General features: G+C 43.5%; 1 protein-coding gene across 1 annotated transcript in view; it reads right to left on the bottom strand.

Moving 5' to 3' along the window:
• Positions 1 to 6,140: 6,140 nt before the first annotated feature.
• The window catches only part of LOC123244575 (neuron navigator 1-like), an 86,292-nt gene continuing 74,614 nt past the window's right edge, over positions 6,141 to 17,818 (bottom strand). Inside the window, exons 2-3 of the mRNA XM_044673087.1 lie at positions 10,967 to 11,069; positions 6,141 to 6,510 (exon numbers count right to left, since the gene is read on the bottom strand). Of these exons, the coding sequence (XP_044529022.1) occupies positions 6,141 to 6,510; positions 10,967 to 11,069 (473 nt within the window). The remainder of the gene's footprint in view (positions 6,511 to 10,966; positions 11,070 to 17,818) is intronic.

Below are 17,818 nucleotides of genomic sequence, written 5' to 3'. Positions count from 1 at the left end.
AAAAGCAAAATAAAGAGGAGAGATGGAAATCTAAAACTCTAAACAACGTGTAAATTGAGGAGCAATTATTCATATTTCTTTTAAAAAAAATCCTTATGGTTACAAAGGGATCACCAACACGAACTCTGGGTTTCCTGTGCATAGACTACTTGGTAGTGAAGCCAGGAATGGAAAAATTAAAACTAAAGAGCAATCAGAAGGAAGACAAAATAGCCACTAAGTTGTGTAAACCATCAGGAAAACTGGAAGTAATTTACAAAATCTTGATTTTTGCTTCTCTTTACCAACCCCACTCCTCTGACTCTCCCAGAACATGTCTATTTTGTAAAGGGAAATATAACACAATATAGACAAAGCCAACACTCCCAGCATGAACACAGCACACTTATAGCTATAGCTTCATCTAAGTTCCATTAGTTCGGTCTTGGGTCCCTCAATTTTATGCCCAATTTCTGTACACAAGTGCTTGCCCACACACGTGCATAGATTGTCTTTTCCATCTGAATGGAAGCTTCCTGAAGAGGGGTGTTAGCTCCCCAAGGGAATAGGCTCTTCCCCCCTCCCCCCATTGGACTAGGGGCTCTCCAACAGCAAGAATTATGCCTTCCCCATCACACAGGGAATTTCCTGAGGACAGAAACTGAGTTCCTTTGTAGAAAGACTGAATATTCTCTCTGCATGTCTCCCATTGGCCCAGTGTAAGATGGGCATACAGTAAGAGCTCAACACATGGTGTGTGCAGAAATGTCTTCTTTCTAATCAAGTTCCTGGCCAGGATGATCTGAATCTGAGGTCAGGCCAGTCCCAGAGCCAAAGGGCAGTAAACAACCCCATCCATGAGTCATTAGTTTTGCTTCAAAGCTTATGGCCAGACCTTCTCTGGACCAGATCCTTCTATATTTGTCCCAGAAGACTGAGGAAGAGAGTAGGCTTGCCTGGGAGGGATTAAGTCCAGGGACTAAAATTGTTATTTTGGGTACTCCTAAATGTTTCAGGAGGCAGAGTTACTTTTCCTTTTGGGAGTCACTGAGACCTCTTTCTGGTTAAAACCTTCAATCAGACCAGGAAGGAAGGCCTCATCTTTGGCTTTATTCTCTTTCTCATTGGGACTAATAACCAATAACTACCATTTACATAGTGCTTTGGGGTTTGCAAAGCACTTCATAGACATTATCTCATTTGATCCTCAAAACAAGTCTGTAAGGGAGGTTCTGTTATTATCCTCAATTTACAGAGGAAGACGCTGACTTTGAGAGAGGTTAAGTGATTTGCTTTGAGTTGCATAGCTAGGTGTCTTTAGTGGGATTTGAACTCAGGTCTTTCTGACTCCTGTGTTCTACTCACTACATCACCATTAATCTCAGCAAATCTCAGAGAAGGGGAGGGAACAAGGTGGCAGCCAATAGTTTGGAGACCTGACAGTTAAAGATTTAAGATCTATTGTTTGAGCTTGATCTATGATTTAGGATCTCCTGGAATGGTGGGTGGGACAATTGGGCTGGAACATTGTGTCCTCCTCCTTCATTTCTGTCCCTCCCCTTTCTCCTCCCCAAACTGCCATCTGGATCCAAGGCATTTTTCCATGGTTCAGTTCTGACAGATCTGGGAGAGGGAAATGTACAATGATCAGCGATTGCTGTGTGCCAAAGGGCAGGAGGCTCGTGGTACTGGAAGAGTTTAAAGGAAAAGGGGCTAAAGATCAAAGAACTGAGGGGAAAAGTTGTAAGAGGCATGACTATTTAGACATTAGAGGCTGAGACTTAGAGCTTGAATGGATGCTGAGGCTATGCCCTCTAAATGGAAGGAGAGCACTGGATCTCTACTCTGCTGAGCTCTGGTCACCGGACTGACCCCCACTTTCAAGCTAGGTTGATCAGCGGTAGCACACTGGACCTGGAGTCAGAATAACCTGAACTCAAATCTAGACTTTAACATGTATATATTAATATGTAAATAAAACCTCTATTTGTCTCAGTTTCCTAGATTGTAAAATGGTGATAATGATAGCATCTAATCATAGAGTTGTTGTGAGGATCCAATGAGACACTATTTGTTTATTTAATTTTTTAACCCTTTCCTTCTATCTTAGAATCAATACTAAGTTGCAGTTCTAAGGCAAAAGAGTGGTAAAGGCTAGGCAATTGGGGTTAAGTGATTTGTCCAGGGTTACAAAGCTAGGAAGTGTCTGAGGCCAGATTTGAACCCAGGTCCTCCTGATTCTAGGCCTTGCTCTCTATCCACTGAGTCACCTAGGTGCCCAGATATACTATTTGTAAAGCACTTAGTATGGTGCCTGGCACATAGGTGTTTAATAAATGCATATTCCCTTCCTCTTTTCTCTCATCCTGCCTCCAGATGTCATCTCCAGAGTCAAACAGGGAAGTCATCAAAAGAAGGTCCCAGCGATCTTTGGTTTCTCCTTGTGCTAAAGACCTACATGGAACTGCATGACTTGGAAGAGTCTCATTAAAGCAAGATGACTGGACTCATCACAGGATCAGGGTGGGGAGGAGGAGCAACAAGGTGTGTGTGGGGTCATTTGCACCAGCTGAAGTTTCTCTTCTCATAATAAACTCTTAATCCTTTGTAAAATGGGAGGAAGAAAGGGAGAATAATATTTGCACTACCTACGTCATAGGATTGCTGGGAGTCAAGAGATTTGCTTTATACAGATCATAGGCAGAGCTCTATAAAAATGTGAGTTTAATGTATTGTGCCTTCAGTTAGCAACCACAGGCCAGCTGAAGTTTGAGAGAACAATATGGAGAAGGAAAACACATAGTATGTGGGTTACTGGAAAAGAACTGCCCAGTTTCGTAAGTGGTAATAAAGGTCCTTGCATTTTATAGATGGACCTTCGAAAACGTGCAGTCTCTAACCCATTCATTTGGCAGATGAGAAAACTAAGGCCCCAAATGGTGATGACCAGTTTTATATGGCTTATTAGGGCACTGGACTTAGACTTGGGAAGGCTGGATCCTAGGCTTAGCTCTGACACTGATTGATCTGAGATCCAAACTAATGTTTTTAGGAGTCAAAAATTAGAGCCTGCTTTGTTTCTTAGTTGGATTATAAGAAAGAATGGGGCCCTGAACATCACGGATGCTCAATAAATGTATTTGATGAATAAAAATAGATGAAGGAACAAACACTGTGCAAGCAAAAAGTAATTTCTTACCTCATTTGCAAAAAATCTGAAATTAAAAAAAAATCTTATTCTGTTATTATCAGGAAAGAAATTGGAAGTGAACAGAAATGACTAATCTTAACCACCCATTGTGACAGAGCACAGAATGGAACTGGTCACTCCTTCCTGAATCTCTTGGGCAAATCATCAGAAAACACTCTCATTGAGATGGGTGTGTGTTTTCCCTCAGCCAAATTAATCAGTATCTCCTTTGATATTATTCTGTTTCCTTCTTTATCCTAATTTTGAGATGCCCAAAATCGTGTTCATCACAAAGGCACTGCTGAGTCACTTAACTCCCATTGTCTATTCTTACCACTCTTCTGCCTTGGAGTATTGGCTCCAAGACAGAAGGTAAGGGTTTAAAAACAAAAACAAAACAAAACAAAAACAAACAAAAAAACAACAAAGGCACTGGGAGATGGGAACAGAACTTACTTCTATGTCAACAAATAACAGGAAATGATGATAGGCTTATTACAAGGAATATTTCTTCAGTTCTTTTTTTTTTTTTTTTTAGACCCTTACCTTTCATCTTGGAGTCAATACTGTGTATTGGCTCTAAAGCAGAAGAGTGGTAAGGGTAGGCAATGAGGGTCAAGTGACTTGCCCAGGGTCACACAGCTAGGAAGTGTCTGAGGCCAGATTTGAACCTAGGACATCCCATCTCTAGGCTTGGCTCTCAATCCACTGAGCTACCCAGCTGCCCCCATTTCTTCAGTTCTTAAAGGATTTGTGATTGCCCTGATACTGGAAACTTCTTCCACCATCTCTGATCACAAATGCTCCATAAATTAGATCTATGAAGTATTTGAGAGTTACTGTGGTCAAAAAATTCATTGTTCTGATGATGAGTTGATCAGAATTGAGATAGGCTGGTCCTTGGACAACAAAGATAGGCATATTATTGCATTGCTAGGTATCTTATGCAAGTGTGGAGGTGACCCTGGGCTCTTGAAGGATTTGCCAAGAGGGTGGAAAGTCTAACAGGTCCCATCCCAAAGGAAACACTGCATGTGTGGGCCTGATGATGAGCAAAAGGATTATCTGGTTTTAAAAAATACTAGAATGCTTGGCTTGTAGAGGACCTCTAGAATTCATCAAGCCTTCTCTCTTGCCTCAAAGCAAGACTCAAGTGAAATTGTCTCATTCAGACAAGAAACTCTCTTAGCTTTAAAGATATCCAAGGAAAGGAAACTCCATATTTTCTAATAGGGATCCATTCTCACTGCTGACTTTTTAAAAAATACTGTCTTAAATTTTATTTATTAAACATTATATTTACAAATTAATGTGCAAAAATAAATTTTATTGATGCAGTTGGAGAATATTGCATCTTCAGCATGGCAAGAACCCCCAATTGAATGGTAGAACTTGTGACTTTTTCCAAGACCCCAGCTCTTAGGGCCAATGAGGTAAGACCATGCATCTCTTTGTGTTTATGCACTGGCTTAGTTATCCATTGAGTGTCGAGGTTTTGTCTAATAGTTTTATGGAATGGGTCAATAAGAATAATCTCAAAGAATCTGTAGGTTGAATCTTCATCCACCCTGGAGGCAATAAGTAACACCACTGTCAAAATAGCGGGAGACCAGGGGAAGGGAGGTGAGATGAGTCAGTGTATGATTCTTTGTTAGTAAAGTGAAGTGTGAAACTGAGGGAAGAAAGTGTGTAGGATGGAGGGGAGAAGATAGCTGAATGATAGAAAAGACTTTGGAGAGTACCTTGGACAGCAAGGAGATCAAATCAATCTATACTTAAGGAAATTAATTCAGGCTGCACATTGGAAGGACAAATATTAAAGTGAAAGCTTCAGTTCTTTGGCCACATAATGAGAAGACAATACTCATTGGAAGAGATCTTGACTTTGGGAAAGATTGAAGGTAAAGAGAGAAGGAGAAGATTCAAGATGATGCTATGGAAGCAACGAACATGAACTTGGACAGACTTTGGGACACAGTGGAGGAAAGAAGGGCCTGATGTGCTCTGGTCCAAGGGATCACAAAGAGTCAGATATAACCAAACAATTGAACAAGTCAATTTCATTCCATCTCATCCAGATCCCTTTTTTGCTATCATTTGTGGACCTCTAGATCACTTTCTCCTCAATCCATTCTATACCTGGCTTACAGTTTTCTCTTCTCCAATCTCGGTTCTCTTTAAATTCTCTGGCTTCCTAGATCTATTTTTTTCCTTCCTAATTCTTTATTATGCCTGACTCCCTTGACCTCTGTCATGAAGCTATTTCAACAATGTTGAAATATTATGTTGAATGTTGAATATTATGTTGAAAAATCTTACTCCTTCCAACCCTCAGCTGAGTTTGTCCTGGGTACAAGAATGACTAGAAAAGGAGAGGGGACAGGAAGGAGAAAAGATGTAGGAGTCTCTGGAAGGAAGGTGAGATGAAGAGCCTTTTAAAGATTGGGAAGGGAACAATACCCAGCTAGGAGGTATAGAGAGCAACTAATCAGAGAAAAAGCTATAATGACTGATGGGCTAGAGATAAGAGTTTGTTATTACAAAGATAAAAGGAACTTGCTGTACTAATTTGGGTGGGTACCTTCTCTGAAACTTAAAAACGGTTTCACCATCACTGGCTAATTAACTCCAAAAAGTCCAGTTCCTGACAACCATACCCCATAAACCCATACCATTCATACATAGGGAGAAGAAACTCTCCCCCTCCCCCTCCCCCACTCTAATGGAACATTTTATTAATATTTCTAATATTGCCTTTTCTTTCTAGCAAATCCATAGCCCAGGACTTGGTGAAAAGAGGTTCCACAGGGCTTCAAATAATCATGACAAAGTGAAAGATCAAATCTCCATTCTTAAAATGTTTGTAAAGAATCTGAAAGAAAGAATCCCTAAGTTTCCCAGTCTCCATCAGACCAACAAAGATAGTGCCTTCTTCCCCTTTCTAAGCCGTGCTCTTGACAGGGCCATTTACTTACCCTGTGGTGATGTCATCATCTTCAGTCATGGTTTTGCCCATGAGGTCACTGTCACTCATGTAGCCAGATTTGAGGTCAACCTCATCAGGATCCAAAGACTCAACTAGCTCAAGGCGGGAGATGTGGCTGAGTTTGCTGGGACTCCGCATGGGCATTGTGTGAGAGTAGTGGGCTCGCTCGCCATGCATATACCAGGCTGGAGGCCCCTCAGACCGGCAGCTCCCACCCACTGAAGGTGCATCGCCCGCCTGCAGGCGGGGGCTCGACTGGCCATAGCGCCAAGAGAGTGGGGATGAGCGGTTGGAGAGGCTGGACACACTGCGGGGGTTGGCATCATCACTGTCATAGCAGGTCATCTCCAGGGAGCTATGAGGGAAGAACAAGGCAGGTTCTTAGGAAGAGAAGAACTTAAGAGCTGGAAGACGTTTTTGTTTTGTTTTAAAATAGATCATAGGATGAATAATTATAATAATAATAATAACTAACATTTATATAGCCCTTACTATATGCCAGGTACTATGCTAAGTGCTTTGCAATTATTATCTCATTTGAGTCTCACAATAACCCTGAGAGGTGGGTGCTTAGTATTAGACTCATTTTATAGGTGAGTAAACTGAGGCAAACAGAGGTTAATGACTACCAGGTCACACCGCTAGTAAGGGTCTGAGACCAGATCTGAATTCAGATCTTCCTGACTCCAGGCTTAGTGCTCTATCCATTGCACCTATTTAGAATGTAGATCATAGTTGAAAGGGATTTTAGGGGTTCTCTAGTTCAATTCTTCTCTGCCTCAGTATCCTTAACTGTAAAATGAGCTGGAAAAGGAAATGGCAAACCACCTCACTTTGCCAGGATAACCCTAAGTAGAGTCACAGAAAAGCTGAATATGACTGAAAAACAACAACAAAATTTTGGGGAGGATACACTAGTATCGGGGAGATCAGGAAAGACCTACTATAGGAGGAGGTATTTAATCTCAGGTTTGAAGGAAACTTGGCAGTCTAAGAGGCATACAAGAGGAAGGGAGTGCATTCCAGATATGGGGGACAGTCTGTGCAAAAGAATCCTACTTTTGATTATTTGTGGGACCTTGGACAAGTCACCCCTTAGTTTCCTCATTTGTAAAATGGGAGTGGGTAGGTAGGATAGATGACTTCTAAGATCCACATCAACTTTAGCTTTAGGATTCTGTGATTTCATATTGTTTGTGAGGACCAGAAAGACTCCTCCTCAGGATTACCACATTACTGGGCTTCTAGGGGATACTCAATAAATTCCTGTTGAATCAAATTACAGAGAAGGGACATGAGTGGCAGGCTCTGAAGTTCTCTCCCCTGTAGCCACACAGTTTCCCAACCATCTGGGTACTTTAGAAAACCATGATGATGAAGATGATAGGATGAATAAGATAAGCCTAGAAGGCTCTGGAAGTTCAGAAAACTTGGGCTGAGTCTTATATATTCATTAGCATCATGTTGGCATTCTATGATCAGACTGGGTATCAAGAACTTCCTGGGTTATGCTAATCCTGTCCTGACCTCTGTAGAAGCTAAGGATAAACAAGCCTCTTCCCAAATGACTTTCCTTCTTTTATCCTCCAGACATAATAAAGTCTGGGAAAACTGCTGAAAGTGAGGGGCTCAAGGCCCCAGGGAGAACCATCCTTTGAATCAGGAAGAAAGATTTTTATTGCAGAAGTCACTGGGCTTTATTAGGCTTCCCCCCTCCCTCTGGGCCCAGTTCCACACTAGCCTCTAGTTCCTGCCTGGGGGTGGGTGGGTATGAAGAGTAGGCTTAACACAAGGCAGAGAGGAAAGTTTCATTTCCCCATGGCTACTGCTCCCCAGCTCCAGAAAATCCTCTTCCCTTTCCCTCCCCCAATAATACCTTCCTTCCCCCAGGCCATTTTCAGAGGGCAGAAATAGTAGGAGTAGAATGGGAACTTAATAGGTGCAAAAGTTTCTGAAAAGGAACTGAATCTCTAATCAACCTGCAAGCCAGCACCCACCTACCCCCCCATGACCTAGCCTTGGGGCTCATCCCTGTGGTCTGGTGGAAAGAGACCTTTGCTGGGATCCAAGAAGGTCTGGGTTCTCATCCCAGCTCTACCAGCAACAATGTATAGAACAAGTTGGCTTAGTTTACTCTACCCAAGTTGCTCCATTAGTAACCTCGGGATACTTAACTCTATCTGCCAACACCTTCTGTTAAGCTAGAATTGAAATGGGGTAGTTGGTTGGGTGTGCTTTGAGGAGTGAAATGACTACAGAAATCCAGGAAAGACTAAGGAATGAACCTGTGATTCACTGGTACAGGGAAACTCCCTGGTGAGGAAACTATCCATCAACACAGGTTGGAGCATTCTCCGCAACATACATTCTTAGAGATTTACTTAAAGCATTGAGAAGTCAAGTGACTGGTCCAGGGTCACATAACTTATATATGTCAAAGATAGATCTTGAAATCAGGTCTTCCTGGCTCTGAGACTAACTCCGTCCCTCCCCTCCCCCAACCATTTTGCCTTTTCTACCATGATATGTGATATATAAATAGTAAGAATAAGAATCTGATCAAAAGGTTGGTAGTGAAAACCAACTTGGAGACATAGTCAGGGGCGAAAACAGATTTGGAGTGGCTAAGTCAACTTCTGTAAAGGATGAGAAAAGGGCTCTCCCCTAGAAGGAACACTCATCTAGCTCTCCTTGGGAGTCTTAGATCTAGTCTCTCAAACACTGCCCCATTCCTGAAGACAATAAACAGCCACAGCGTTGGTCACAGCTGTCCTACATCTGGCAAGTGAGAGTCAGTCCAGCCAAGGAAAAGGAAGCTGTTCTACTCCTCTGGGGATGAGTCATTTTGGGTGTGACCCCATCAGTAACTAAGTTCTTTCTGGCTGTCCTGGGATGAAGCTGGCTGGTGATCCAGAGCCTGAGGGACTGTCACAGTTCTTTCCCAAGATTGGCTGGAGTGGAGTTGTGGAAACAAGATGGGGTTTCAGCAGTTGGGGTCTCTAGGAAACATGATGATGGAGCTTGTTCTGAAGTGGGCCAATCTAATGAACACTGAGATTGCTAGTGTTATGTTTAGTGATCTAGACCACTGACCAGTTTGGTTTTCCAGGTTCTTGGTGTTCCTATATTAACCAGTGGAATCAGGAGGCAAATACTAGAGATGCCTGAATCCTGGTTAGGGGGAGGCCTTCAGGATTCTTTTTTTTTTTAAATAGGCAAACAGAGTGAAGTGACTGGCCCAGGGTCAGTGTCTGAAGTGAGATTTGAACTCAAGAAGAAGAGTCTTCCTGACTCCAGGCCTAGTGTTCTATTCACTGTGCCATCTAGTTGCCCTTGCAAGACCCTCTCAGGCATCCTCCCTCTAATGTAGAGGATGGCAGCATGGAATTCCTGCTGCCATCCTCTACATTACATCCCTCCCCACAGCAATTGTTTTTCCTCCTTAAATTTATTTCTCTATCATTTCTCTTCCTTCAAAAAAGTCATACTGAAGGCCTTGGCTTAGGCACAAGGAAGGAAAGACTTCAAAAACATGCCTAAGGATCTGTCTTATAATGGTATTTTTTTCTAATTAATAAAAATTTATTTTCTCTACTACTTTTTACTGAACAATCGACAAAAAATTATTTTCTCTCCTATCCCATCCCTCAATGGAAAAGAAAAGAGAAACAAAACCATTGAACCAAATATGCATATTCAAGCAAAACAAAATTTTCACACTGGCTATCTCCTAAAATATATGGCTCATTCTGTATCTTGTGTTCAGTATCTCTGTGTCAGGAGAAGGGTAGCATGCTTCATCTCTGATTTCAGTCCTCAAAAGAAAACATTGAAAAAGACCTCCCAGCCTTGAGGATGGCATCTAAGCATCAGGACTGAAGGATAGGAATCAGGACTTGGTGCCTAGAGCTGAGTGATGGAATACCTGAATTGGGAGTGGGGTGGAAGACATGCAGGCTAAGTACCCAAGTACTTAAAATTTGAAGGACTGTAATATAGTCCTACCATGGTCTTGAGAGCATGGGCTTAGGGAAATACCCTTCTCATCACTGCCATCCCCTTAGCTTTTCCAACTTTGCTCTCAGTTTTCCATCCCCAGGAGATAGGGGAGGAACCCACTTCTAATTCAACCGAGGGTGTGACTTGTCCTTTAACCAACTTTCTCCCTCACACCCCACAATTTCCCAATCCTGGCTGCCTCCTATACTCATTACCCCTAGAGCCCAGTCTGGCCCCCTACTGCCCCCCCACAGAGCTGACAGCATGAGCTCATCTGGGCAGCAAGCAGAGTCAGGGAAGGGAAATATTGAGTCAGGGCAGAGAGTGTGGCCAGCAGGCTGCTAGGGTAGAGGTGCTGAGGGGAGAAGAGGTCTCTAGGCTCAGCCAGGAGCCTGGAGACCCTCTGCATTTGGGGTGGGGGAAGGAGTGAGTGGGCAGGCACAAGTAGGAAAGGATGCCAGTAGGAAGCTGTGTTAAGTACAGCAAGATGACCCTCCCTGATCTCTGCTGGTGGTGCTGGTTTGAATTAGGAATAACGACAAAGATAAGGATAGCTTAGCTAGAAGGGAAGGGTCTTAGTGAGGGGTAATGGTGAAAGGACATCTGGCTAATCAGAAGGCAAGGAGAAATAGTGACAGGACCATCTGAGGCACTGATGGGTGGAATACATATATACATACATATATATGTGTATATATATATATACATATATATATCTGTGAAAGAGCTGGAGAGACATTGAGTTGTTCCATGGTGGAGGAGGCAGAGGTGGAAGAGAGAGGGAGCAAGGGAGATTATGACTTAAGGCTTACCTGTGAGTTACCTGGGAACCTCTCAGGCTAGACATAGTCTCCTCCAGATTCTGTCGAAGGTCCAAGACATTTTGAACTGTCCTCTTTCTCTGGGACTCTGGATCTGTAAAGGGTGAGAGGAAAGAGATAGGATGAGTCCAGGGATCGACAGCAAAGGATACTCCATTATGGGGAACTGTCCAGGAGGACAAAAGCTAGAATAAGCAAGGCAGCACAAATCCCTGCAATGCCAGATCACTGGGGAGAAGCTACTTATGAAAATGGAGATAGGGCTGCCTTCCCTCAGGCCTGTATGTGTGAGCCACAGCCCAGGAAGGAGGTCCATATAAATGAGATCTGTCCCCCAGAATTTCTACCCCCCCCCCCATGTTAACCATGAGAGCACCTGGCTGTTGTCCTTAGGGGAAATTTCCCCTATAAAAAAGGGCCCCTGCCAAGTTGTGTGGCAACTGATGCAACCAACCCTCCCTCTCTGAGTCTCAGGCACTCTGATGGGGCCACGTCTGGAACCTCAGCTGGTCAGAAGGGAGAAGTGCTGCTCCCAATGGGGGTCTCGGGAGGTGGATCAGATGGGGTTCCTCCATCTGCTAATTAGGATTAAAAGAGGTTTCTCTGGATAACCTCCTAGTCCAATAGCAGAGGCAGAAGAACTCACCAGGTCTGATATCTCTAACTTACCTTGGGTGGGGGTGGGGGTAGTAGTGTTGGTTTAGAAAGGCCAGGAGGGACTTCAGGGATTGGTGAGGGGGGGAGGGTAAGGAATGGGTGCTAAAGGCCAAGAGAGTTGAGCAAGGCCAGGGACAACCAACATAATACTCTTTTCAGAGGTGCCATTGATGACATACAAGTACGAATTTGGCCGCTGTGGAATTCTGTGGCCAGAACAGCCTACCTGAGGTCATCTGATCTACCTCCTTTGTCTCTCGGCTGGATGACATGCATGACCTAACTGAACTTCAGAAGGAGGACACGCTTTTGTATTACAAAGCAACAAATCCTTTCTCTCTTCTGCTTAAAAAAATTTTTTTAAACCTTTATCTTCTGTCTTAGAATCAATGCTACATATGGGTTGTAAAGCAGAGGAGCAGTAAAGGCTAGCCAGTGGGGGTTAAGTGACTTGCCTGGGGTCACACAGCTGGAAATGTCTGAGTTCAAGTTGGAACCCAGGACCTTCTTTCTCCAGGTCTGGCTCTCAATCCACTGAGTCACTTAAATGCCACCCCCTCCCCCAGCCCCCTTCTGATTTATAGTGTGACAAAACAAATGGCCCAATAGAGAAGGCAATTTGACAGCTGGGAAAACTCAAAAGGATTGTACGTAAGGATCTCAAAGCAGTTAGTGGAAGCAAATTCAGAATGCCTCCTTAGACTCTAGGAGGTAGATTTTTTCATTGGTTCCAAGGCAGAAGAGCAGTAAGGACTAGGCAATGGAAGTCAAGTGACTTGCCCAAGGTCACGTAGCCAGGAAGAGGCAGAAGTTTTCATGAATGACTTCACATAATAACAACCAGCAGAGAATTCAGGAGGGCTACCTTCTCTCCTTATTTCTCTTTCCCTCCTCCCTCATGAATGAAGCTGCCCACTCGGCCCACCACAGACTCAGCTGGAGTGTTGGGTTATTTCAGCTGGGAAAGGGAAAACTTTGGAATCCTATCGAGGGTTGTTTTTTTTTTTTTTTCCTGTCCTTTGCCAAGCCTGAAACCTGGGATCTGGCAAGAGGCTTTTTAGACTGTCTCGCCAGCTGGAGAGAGGTTTGGGTGGGGACGGGCAGGGAGCCAGGTCCTGGCAGCAACCACTCCCTCTTCCAAGATCTCCAGGGCACCTTTCTCACAATTCAATTCCACACCCAAACCTGCTCCACCTTCCTTTCTCTCACTTGGGCAAGTCACGTATATTCTCTGGGCTTTCTGGGTTGAACTCCATGATCTTTAAGCTGCTTTTTTACATTAAGTCCTATTTTCCTATATGGGTCTTCATTAGGAAGCGTCAGATATCCTGATAAAATTTTCAGGTCACCACGCTAGCAGGCAAGGAAAAATAAAACAATAATGGACTCCTTTGCCAACTCCCTGAGGTCCTGATGTTCTAGTACATTTGTTACGGGGCAGACAGACGTACGGTACATGTCATTGAAACAGTGGGTGCAAGACCATGGTCACCAAGCTAGAGGAATGTTTGTAAATGCTGGAGACAGGAAGTGGGGAATGATGGTTTTGTGTGTGTGTGTATGTGGGGGGGGGGGCAGGTTTGTTAGGCCCCACCAGGGAGAACCAGGTCAGGAAAAGAAGGGTTTTTAATAGCACAGCAAACAAACTGTATTTGAACAGACTTCGGCTACATTATACCAGCATCTCCAATCAATATTTCCCAGGTGGGAAGAAAAGGTCTGATTTGACAGGAAGAGGTCAGAGAGTTCAGAGGCGGCTCTGTGCAAATATCTCAGCCCATTTCTGGCATTTATCAAAGCACCTGAAATCATCCTTAGGCCTTTTGGTCTCTTTGCAATTCCTTACGGTCTGTCTAGACATTGTAAAGCAAGATAGAGGATTGAAGCCCTTTGATCTAAGAGAGGTAAACTGAGGAAAGAGAAGAAGCTTGGATGAGTTGCTCAATGTACAGGTCCAAGGATCCTTCTTTAGTCTTAGAATACAGTGACCTACAAACAAAGCTATTTACTCCTAGATGTCTCAAATTCAACAACTAGAGGGGACTAGAGTCCAGTGACTTCTCTTCTGTTGAAGATAACCCGCCCTCAACCCCAAGAGCCAAAGACTGATAACAGAGAATATGCCTATTTTATTTGGCAAGAAGATCTCATAAAGAAGCAAAGGTGGGGAAAATGATTGACCTTTGTCATTTAGATAGACAAGCTTAAGTAAGGCTACTTGGAGCAATCTCTAAGCTCCAGGCTTTAGTAAGACCCTATTATTATTATTATTATATTAACTAGGTACTTAACATTTTTTGAGGAATTGAATTTGGTCCTTGAAGAGGACAATCTCTCTCCCTTGGTTTGTGTATCAGTAAAATGAATGAGGAAGGACCACATGATCTTGTGTTGTCAGCCCTAAATTTGTGATCCTAGGCTCAAATTTGGTTATAGAAGGTGGTCTTGGAGTCAAGAAAACCTGGAGGATCAATTTCTGTCATCAACATGGCTCAACTTTGTGAACCTGGAGGAAGCTGCTTAATTTTTCAGGGCTCCAGACAATTCTCTGAGACTATAAATCATATAAGTTGCTCATATGCAAGGGGTGGGGGAAGAGAAGGAATTTTCCTTACTGGGAATTCCCAACATAGATGCAATCACATTTCCAGATTGTTCTGGCATCTGCCAGATTTGTTCTGTCCCCCCAAACCCCTCACTCAAACCCAACCCAACCCAACCCAACTCTATGTAACTTCACAGTTCTAGGGAGCTGGGTGAGTAGGAAGAAGGGAATGAACTGTTTCCTCAGAGGTCTGGCAATGACAGCTCCAAAGAAAGAGAAGAGAAGAGAACATGAGGGAGAAGTAAGTCCTTCTCCCCTATCTCCCCAAGCATTCCTCACTTGTCTCCCCCTGATTCCCATCCGGGAACTTACTTCTTTAATACACTTTATCCTAGCTTCTGAGATGATGACCACCTTTTCTTCCCATCTAATTCTATTAGCCTCAGGCAGTTGCCCCATTGACACAGATTATGAGTAGAGGGACTCCTGGGTGGGAGAGGCCTTTCATCCTAGGATTGCTCCTTCCAGGGTATGGCCAAAGACAGGAGAAACTGAAATCTGGGAGTTCCACGGAGCTAGTTGGTGGGACTCCCAGACGCGACATCTGGTGGCCAGGTTGTATATGACAATCGTTCTTTCATCTGGAGAATAGTTTGGGGTTGTCCTTCAGGAATTCTGGGAGCAGGTACTCTCCTCTCAGAGAATAATGGGGAGGAATCATTAGGGGCCCCTAGAGAATTCAGCCTATTATCCTGAGAATCCAGGCTAAAAAGAATACTCCATGCTGCCTCACCTGACCCTCATCAAGCCCTCTGAACTTTGTGGGAAGAAAGGAAGGAAGGCAGGAGTGAAAGAAGGGTTGTTTGGAAGGCTGGGGACCTGTTCTACCCTCTCCCCCCCCCCCCCAGGGGATCCCTCCGCACCTCTCCATTTCAGGGTTTGGCGGCTCATGACAAGAGTTTCTAGGATTAGGGGTGGGAGGGTAGGCGGTACAAATTCCTTCTGCCTAGTCAATCCCATGGGAGGTGAGGATGGGGAGCAGCCATGGTCCAGCAGAGGGGATGGGAAACTCTTTTCCATTATGGACAGCTTTGGGGGCTTTGACTGAGGTCTGTAAAAGATCTTTCCACAGTTCCCTCTATTTCCCCTAGTTGCTGCTGGACGCTTCTCTCTGCACAGATGGAATAACAGCTTTGGGGAACTGGAGGGGTGGGTGTGCTAATTCAGGGTCTCTAAGGCATTAGCAGCTCCCCCAACCCAGTTGTCACCATGGCAACTCACCCTAGCTTCATGGAAACAACCGCACACACCCAGCATGCAGTGGGGCATCTGCATTGTAGGGTGGTGGTTCCTTTAGTGTTTAATGACTCTTATGCCAGCCTAGGAGACAGGAGAATTTGTAGTAGACATAGGATTAGAGAGTAAAAAATTAAATATATCAAACTCATGACCCGAGTGCACAAGAGGCTGGGGAAACCCTGAATTAAAATGTAATTGGGAAATGCTCAATGAAATAAATAAAAATACAATAAAATATACATAATGATAGTTTATGGTTTTCTAAGTCAATATGGAGGCCACAGGGATCCTATTTGAGTCTGACACTACTGGAGTCCACCCCATCCTCATTTCACAGTGGAAGAAACTGAGGTCCACAGAGGTTAAGAGTTTTGTCCAAGGTCACTCAATGAATAAATACCCAAGACGGTCTGACTTCAAGTCTAGTTCTTTTTGATACTCCATTCTGTAAACCAAGAGGCATCCTTAAACACCAATATCCCTACACACACATCAATTTAATTCGTAGAACCAAGTCTCAGTGAAAAGCTCACTTTCTGCAAGAAGACTTTCCTGATCTCCTTTATTGCCAGAGCCTTCCCTCTATTGATATCTCCAATTTATGTATCACTATCTACTCATCATCTTTCTATCCATCTTCCCTTCCATCATCTATCTATTCATCATCAATTTCTCTCTGTCTCTCTCTCTCATTTGTAATGTTATTTGCATGTTATCTCCCTCTTTAGACTAAGAGCAAGGATTGTCTTTTGCCTTTCTATGTATCCCCAGTGCTTAGCATAGTGCCTGGCACATAGTGTTTAATATATTTTACTGACTAACAGACATTAGGATGTAGAGCTGGCAGGAACTTTAGAGCTCATGTAATCCAAAGCAGATTAGGAAATGGAGGTTCTAAGAGGTGACATGATGTTCCCCAAATCACAAAAGTAACAAATGGCGGTCATTGAATCCAACTCATAGCTGAAAGAGGATCCCCACTCTGATGTACCCAACGAGTGATCATTTAGCCTCTGCTTGAAGACCTTCAAGAAGGGGAAATCCTCACCCCTTAAAAAGTGCCACTTATTTTACTTTGGAACAGTTCTAAGAACTGGGAAACTTATTTTTGCCCCTTTCATCCGTTTTTCCTGGTTTGGCTTCCTGGGATCAGACAGCATGGACACACACACACACACACACACACACACACACACACACACACACACACACATTTATAAATTAACTAGTTAGATGGTTTGTTACATTTAAGTGCCCATATCTCCCTCCCTACTCCACATCAGAGAAGGCATCATTTGACTACATACACACACATATATGTATATGTAAAACTACATCATGCCTTTTCTATTTATCAGTTCTCTCATTGGAGGTAGATGTTCACAATTATTCTTTTTTTTTTTTTTTAAACCTTTACCTTCCGTCTTGGAGTCAATACTGTGTATTGGCTCCAAGGCAGAAGAGTGGTAAGGGTAGGCACTGGGGGTCAAGTGACTTGCTCAGGGTCACACAGCTGGGAAGTGTCTGAGGCCAGATTTGACTCTAGGACCTCCCGTCTCTAGGCCTGGCTATCAATCCACTAAGCTGCCCAGCTTCCCCCCACAATTATTTTTAAAGCAATATTTCTGCTGCTGTGTATAATGTTCTCTTGGTTCTGCTTGTTTTGCTCGTCATAATTTCATGTGGGTTTTTCTATGTTGTTGTTGCTGTTTTTTTAATTAACCTGCTCAGGGCAGCCAGGTGACTCAGTGGATTGAGAGCCAGGCCTGGAGACGGGAGGTCCTGGGTTCAAATTTGACCTCAGACACTTCCTAGTTGTGTGATGTTGGGCAAGCCACTTAACCCATATTGCCTAGCCCTTACAGCTCTTCTGCCTTAGAAACAACACACAGAATTGATTCTAAAATGGAAGGTAAGGGTTTAAAATTTTTTTAAATTAATCTACTCACCATTTCTTACCACACTATCATGATCCTATCATGATCACTTCACCACAACTTGTTTATTCATTCCCCAGTTGGTGGGTATCTCTTCAATTTCCAGTTTTTTGCCACCACAAAGAAAGATGCTAAAAATATTTTCAAATATATAGGTTGTTTTCCTTTTTCTCTGATTACCTTAGGATTTAAATCTAATAGTGGTATTGCCAGATCAAAGCGTATACACAGTTTTATAACTCTAAGGGCATAATTCCAGATTGTTCTACAACAAACAAGAAATCTAATCCCACTTCCACACAATAGCTCTTGGAATTCTTGAATACAGCCCTCATGCCCCCTCCCCCTGTCCTCCCCTCACTGGGGCACCATTCAAAATCCCGTGTTCTGTCCTTGGCAACACAG

This window comes from Gracilinanus agilis, chromosome 4 (assembly GCF_016433145.1).
Source record: "Gracilinanus agilis isolate LMUSP501 chromosome 4, AgileGrace, whole genome shotgun sequence".
Classification (NCBI taxonomy): Eukaryota; Metazoa; Chordata; class Mammalia; order Didelphimorphia; family Didelphidae; genus Gracilinanus; species Gracilinanus agilis.
The sequence above is the reverse complement of the archived record's forward strand: the minus strand, read 5'-3'. Positions and strand labels throughout refer to the sequence as shown.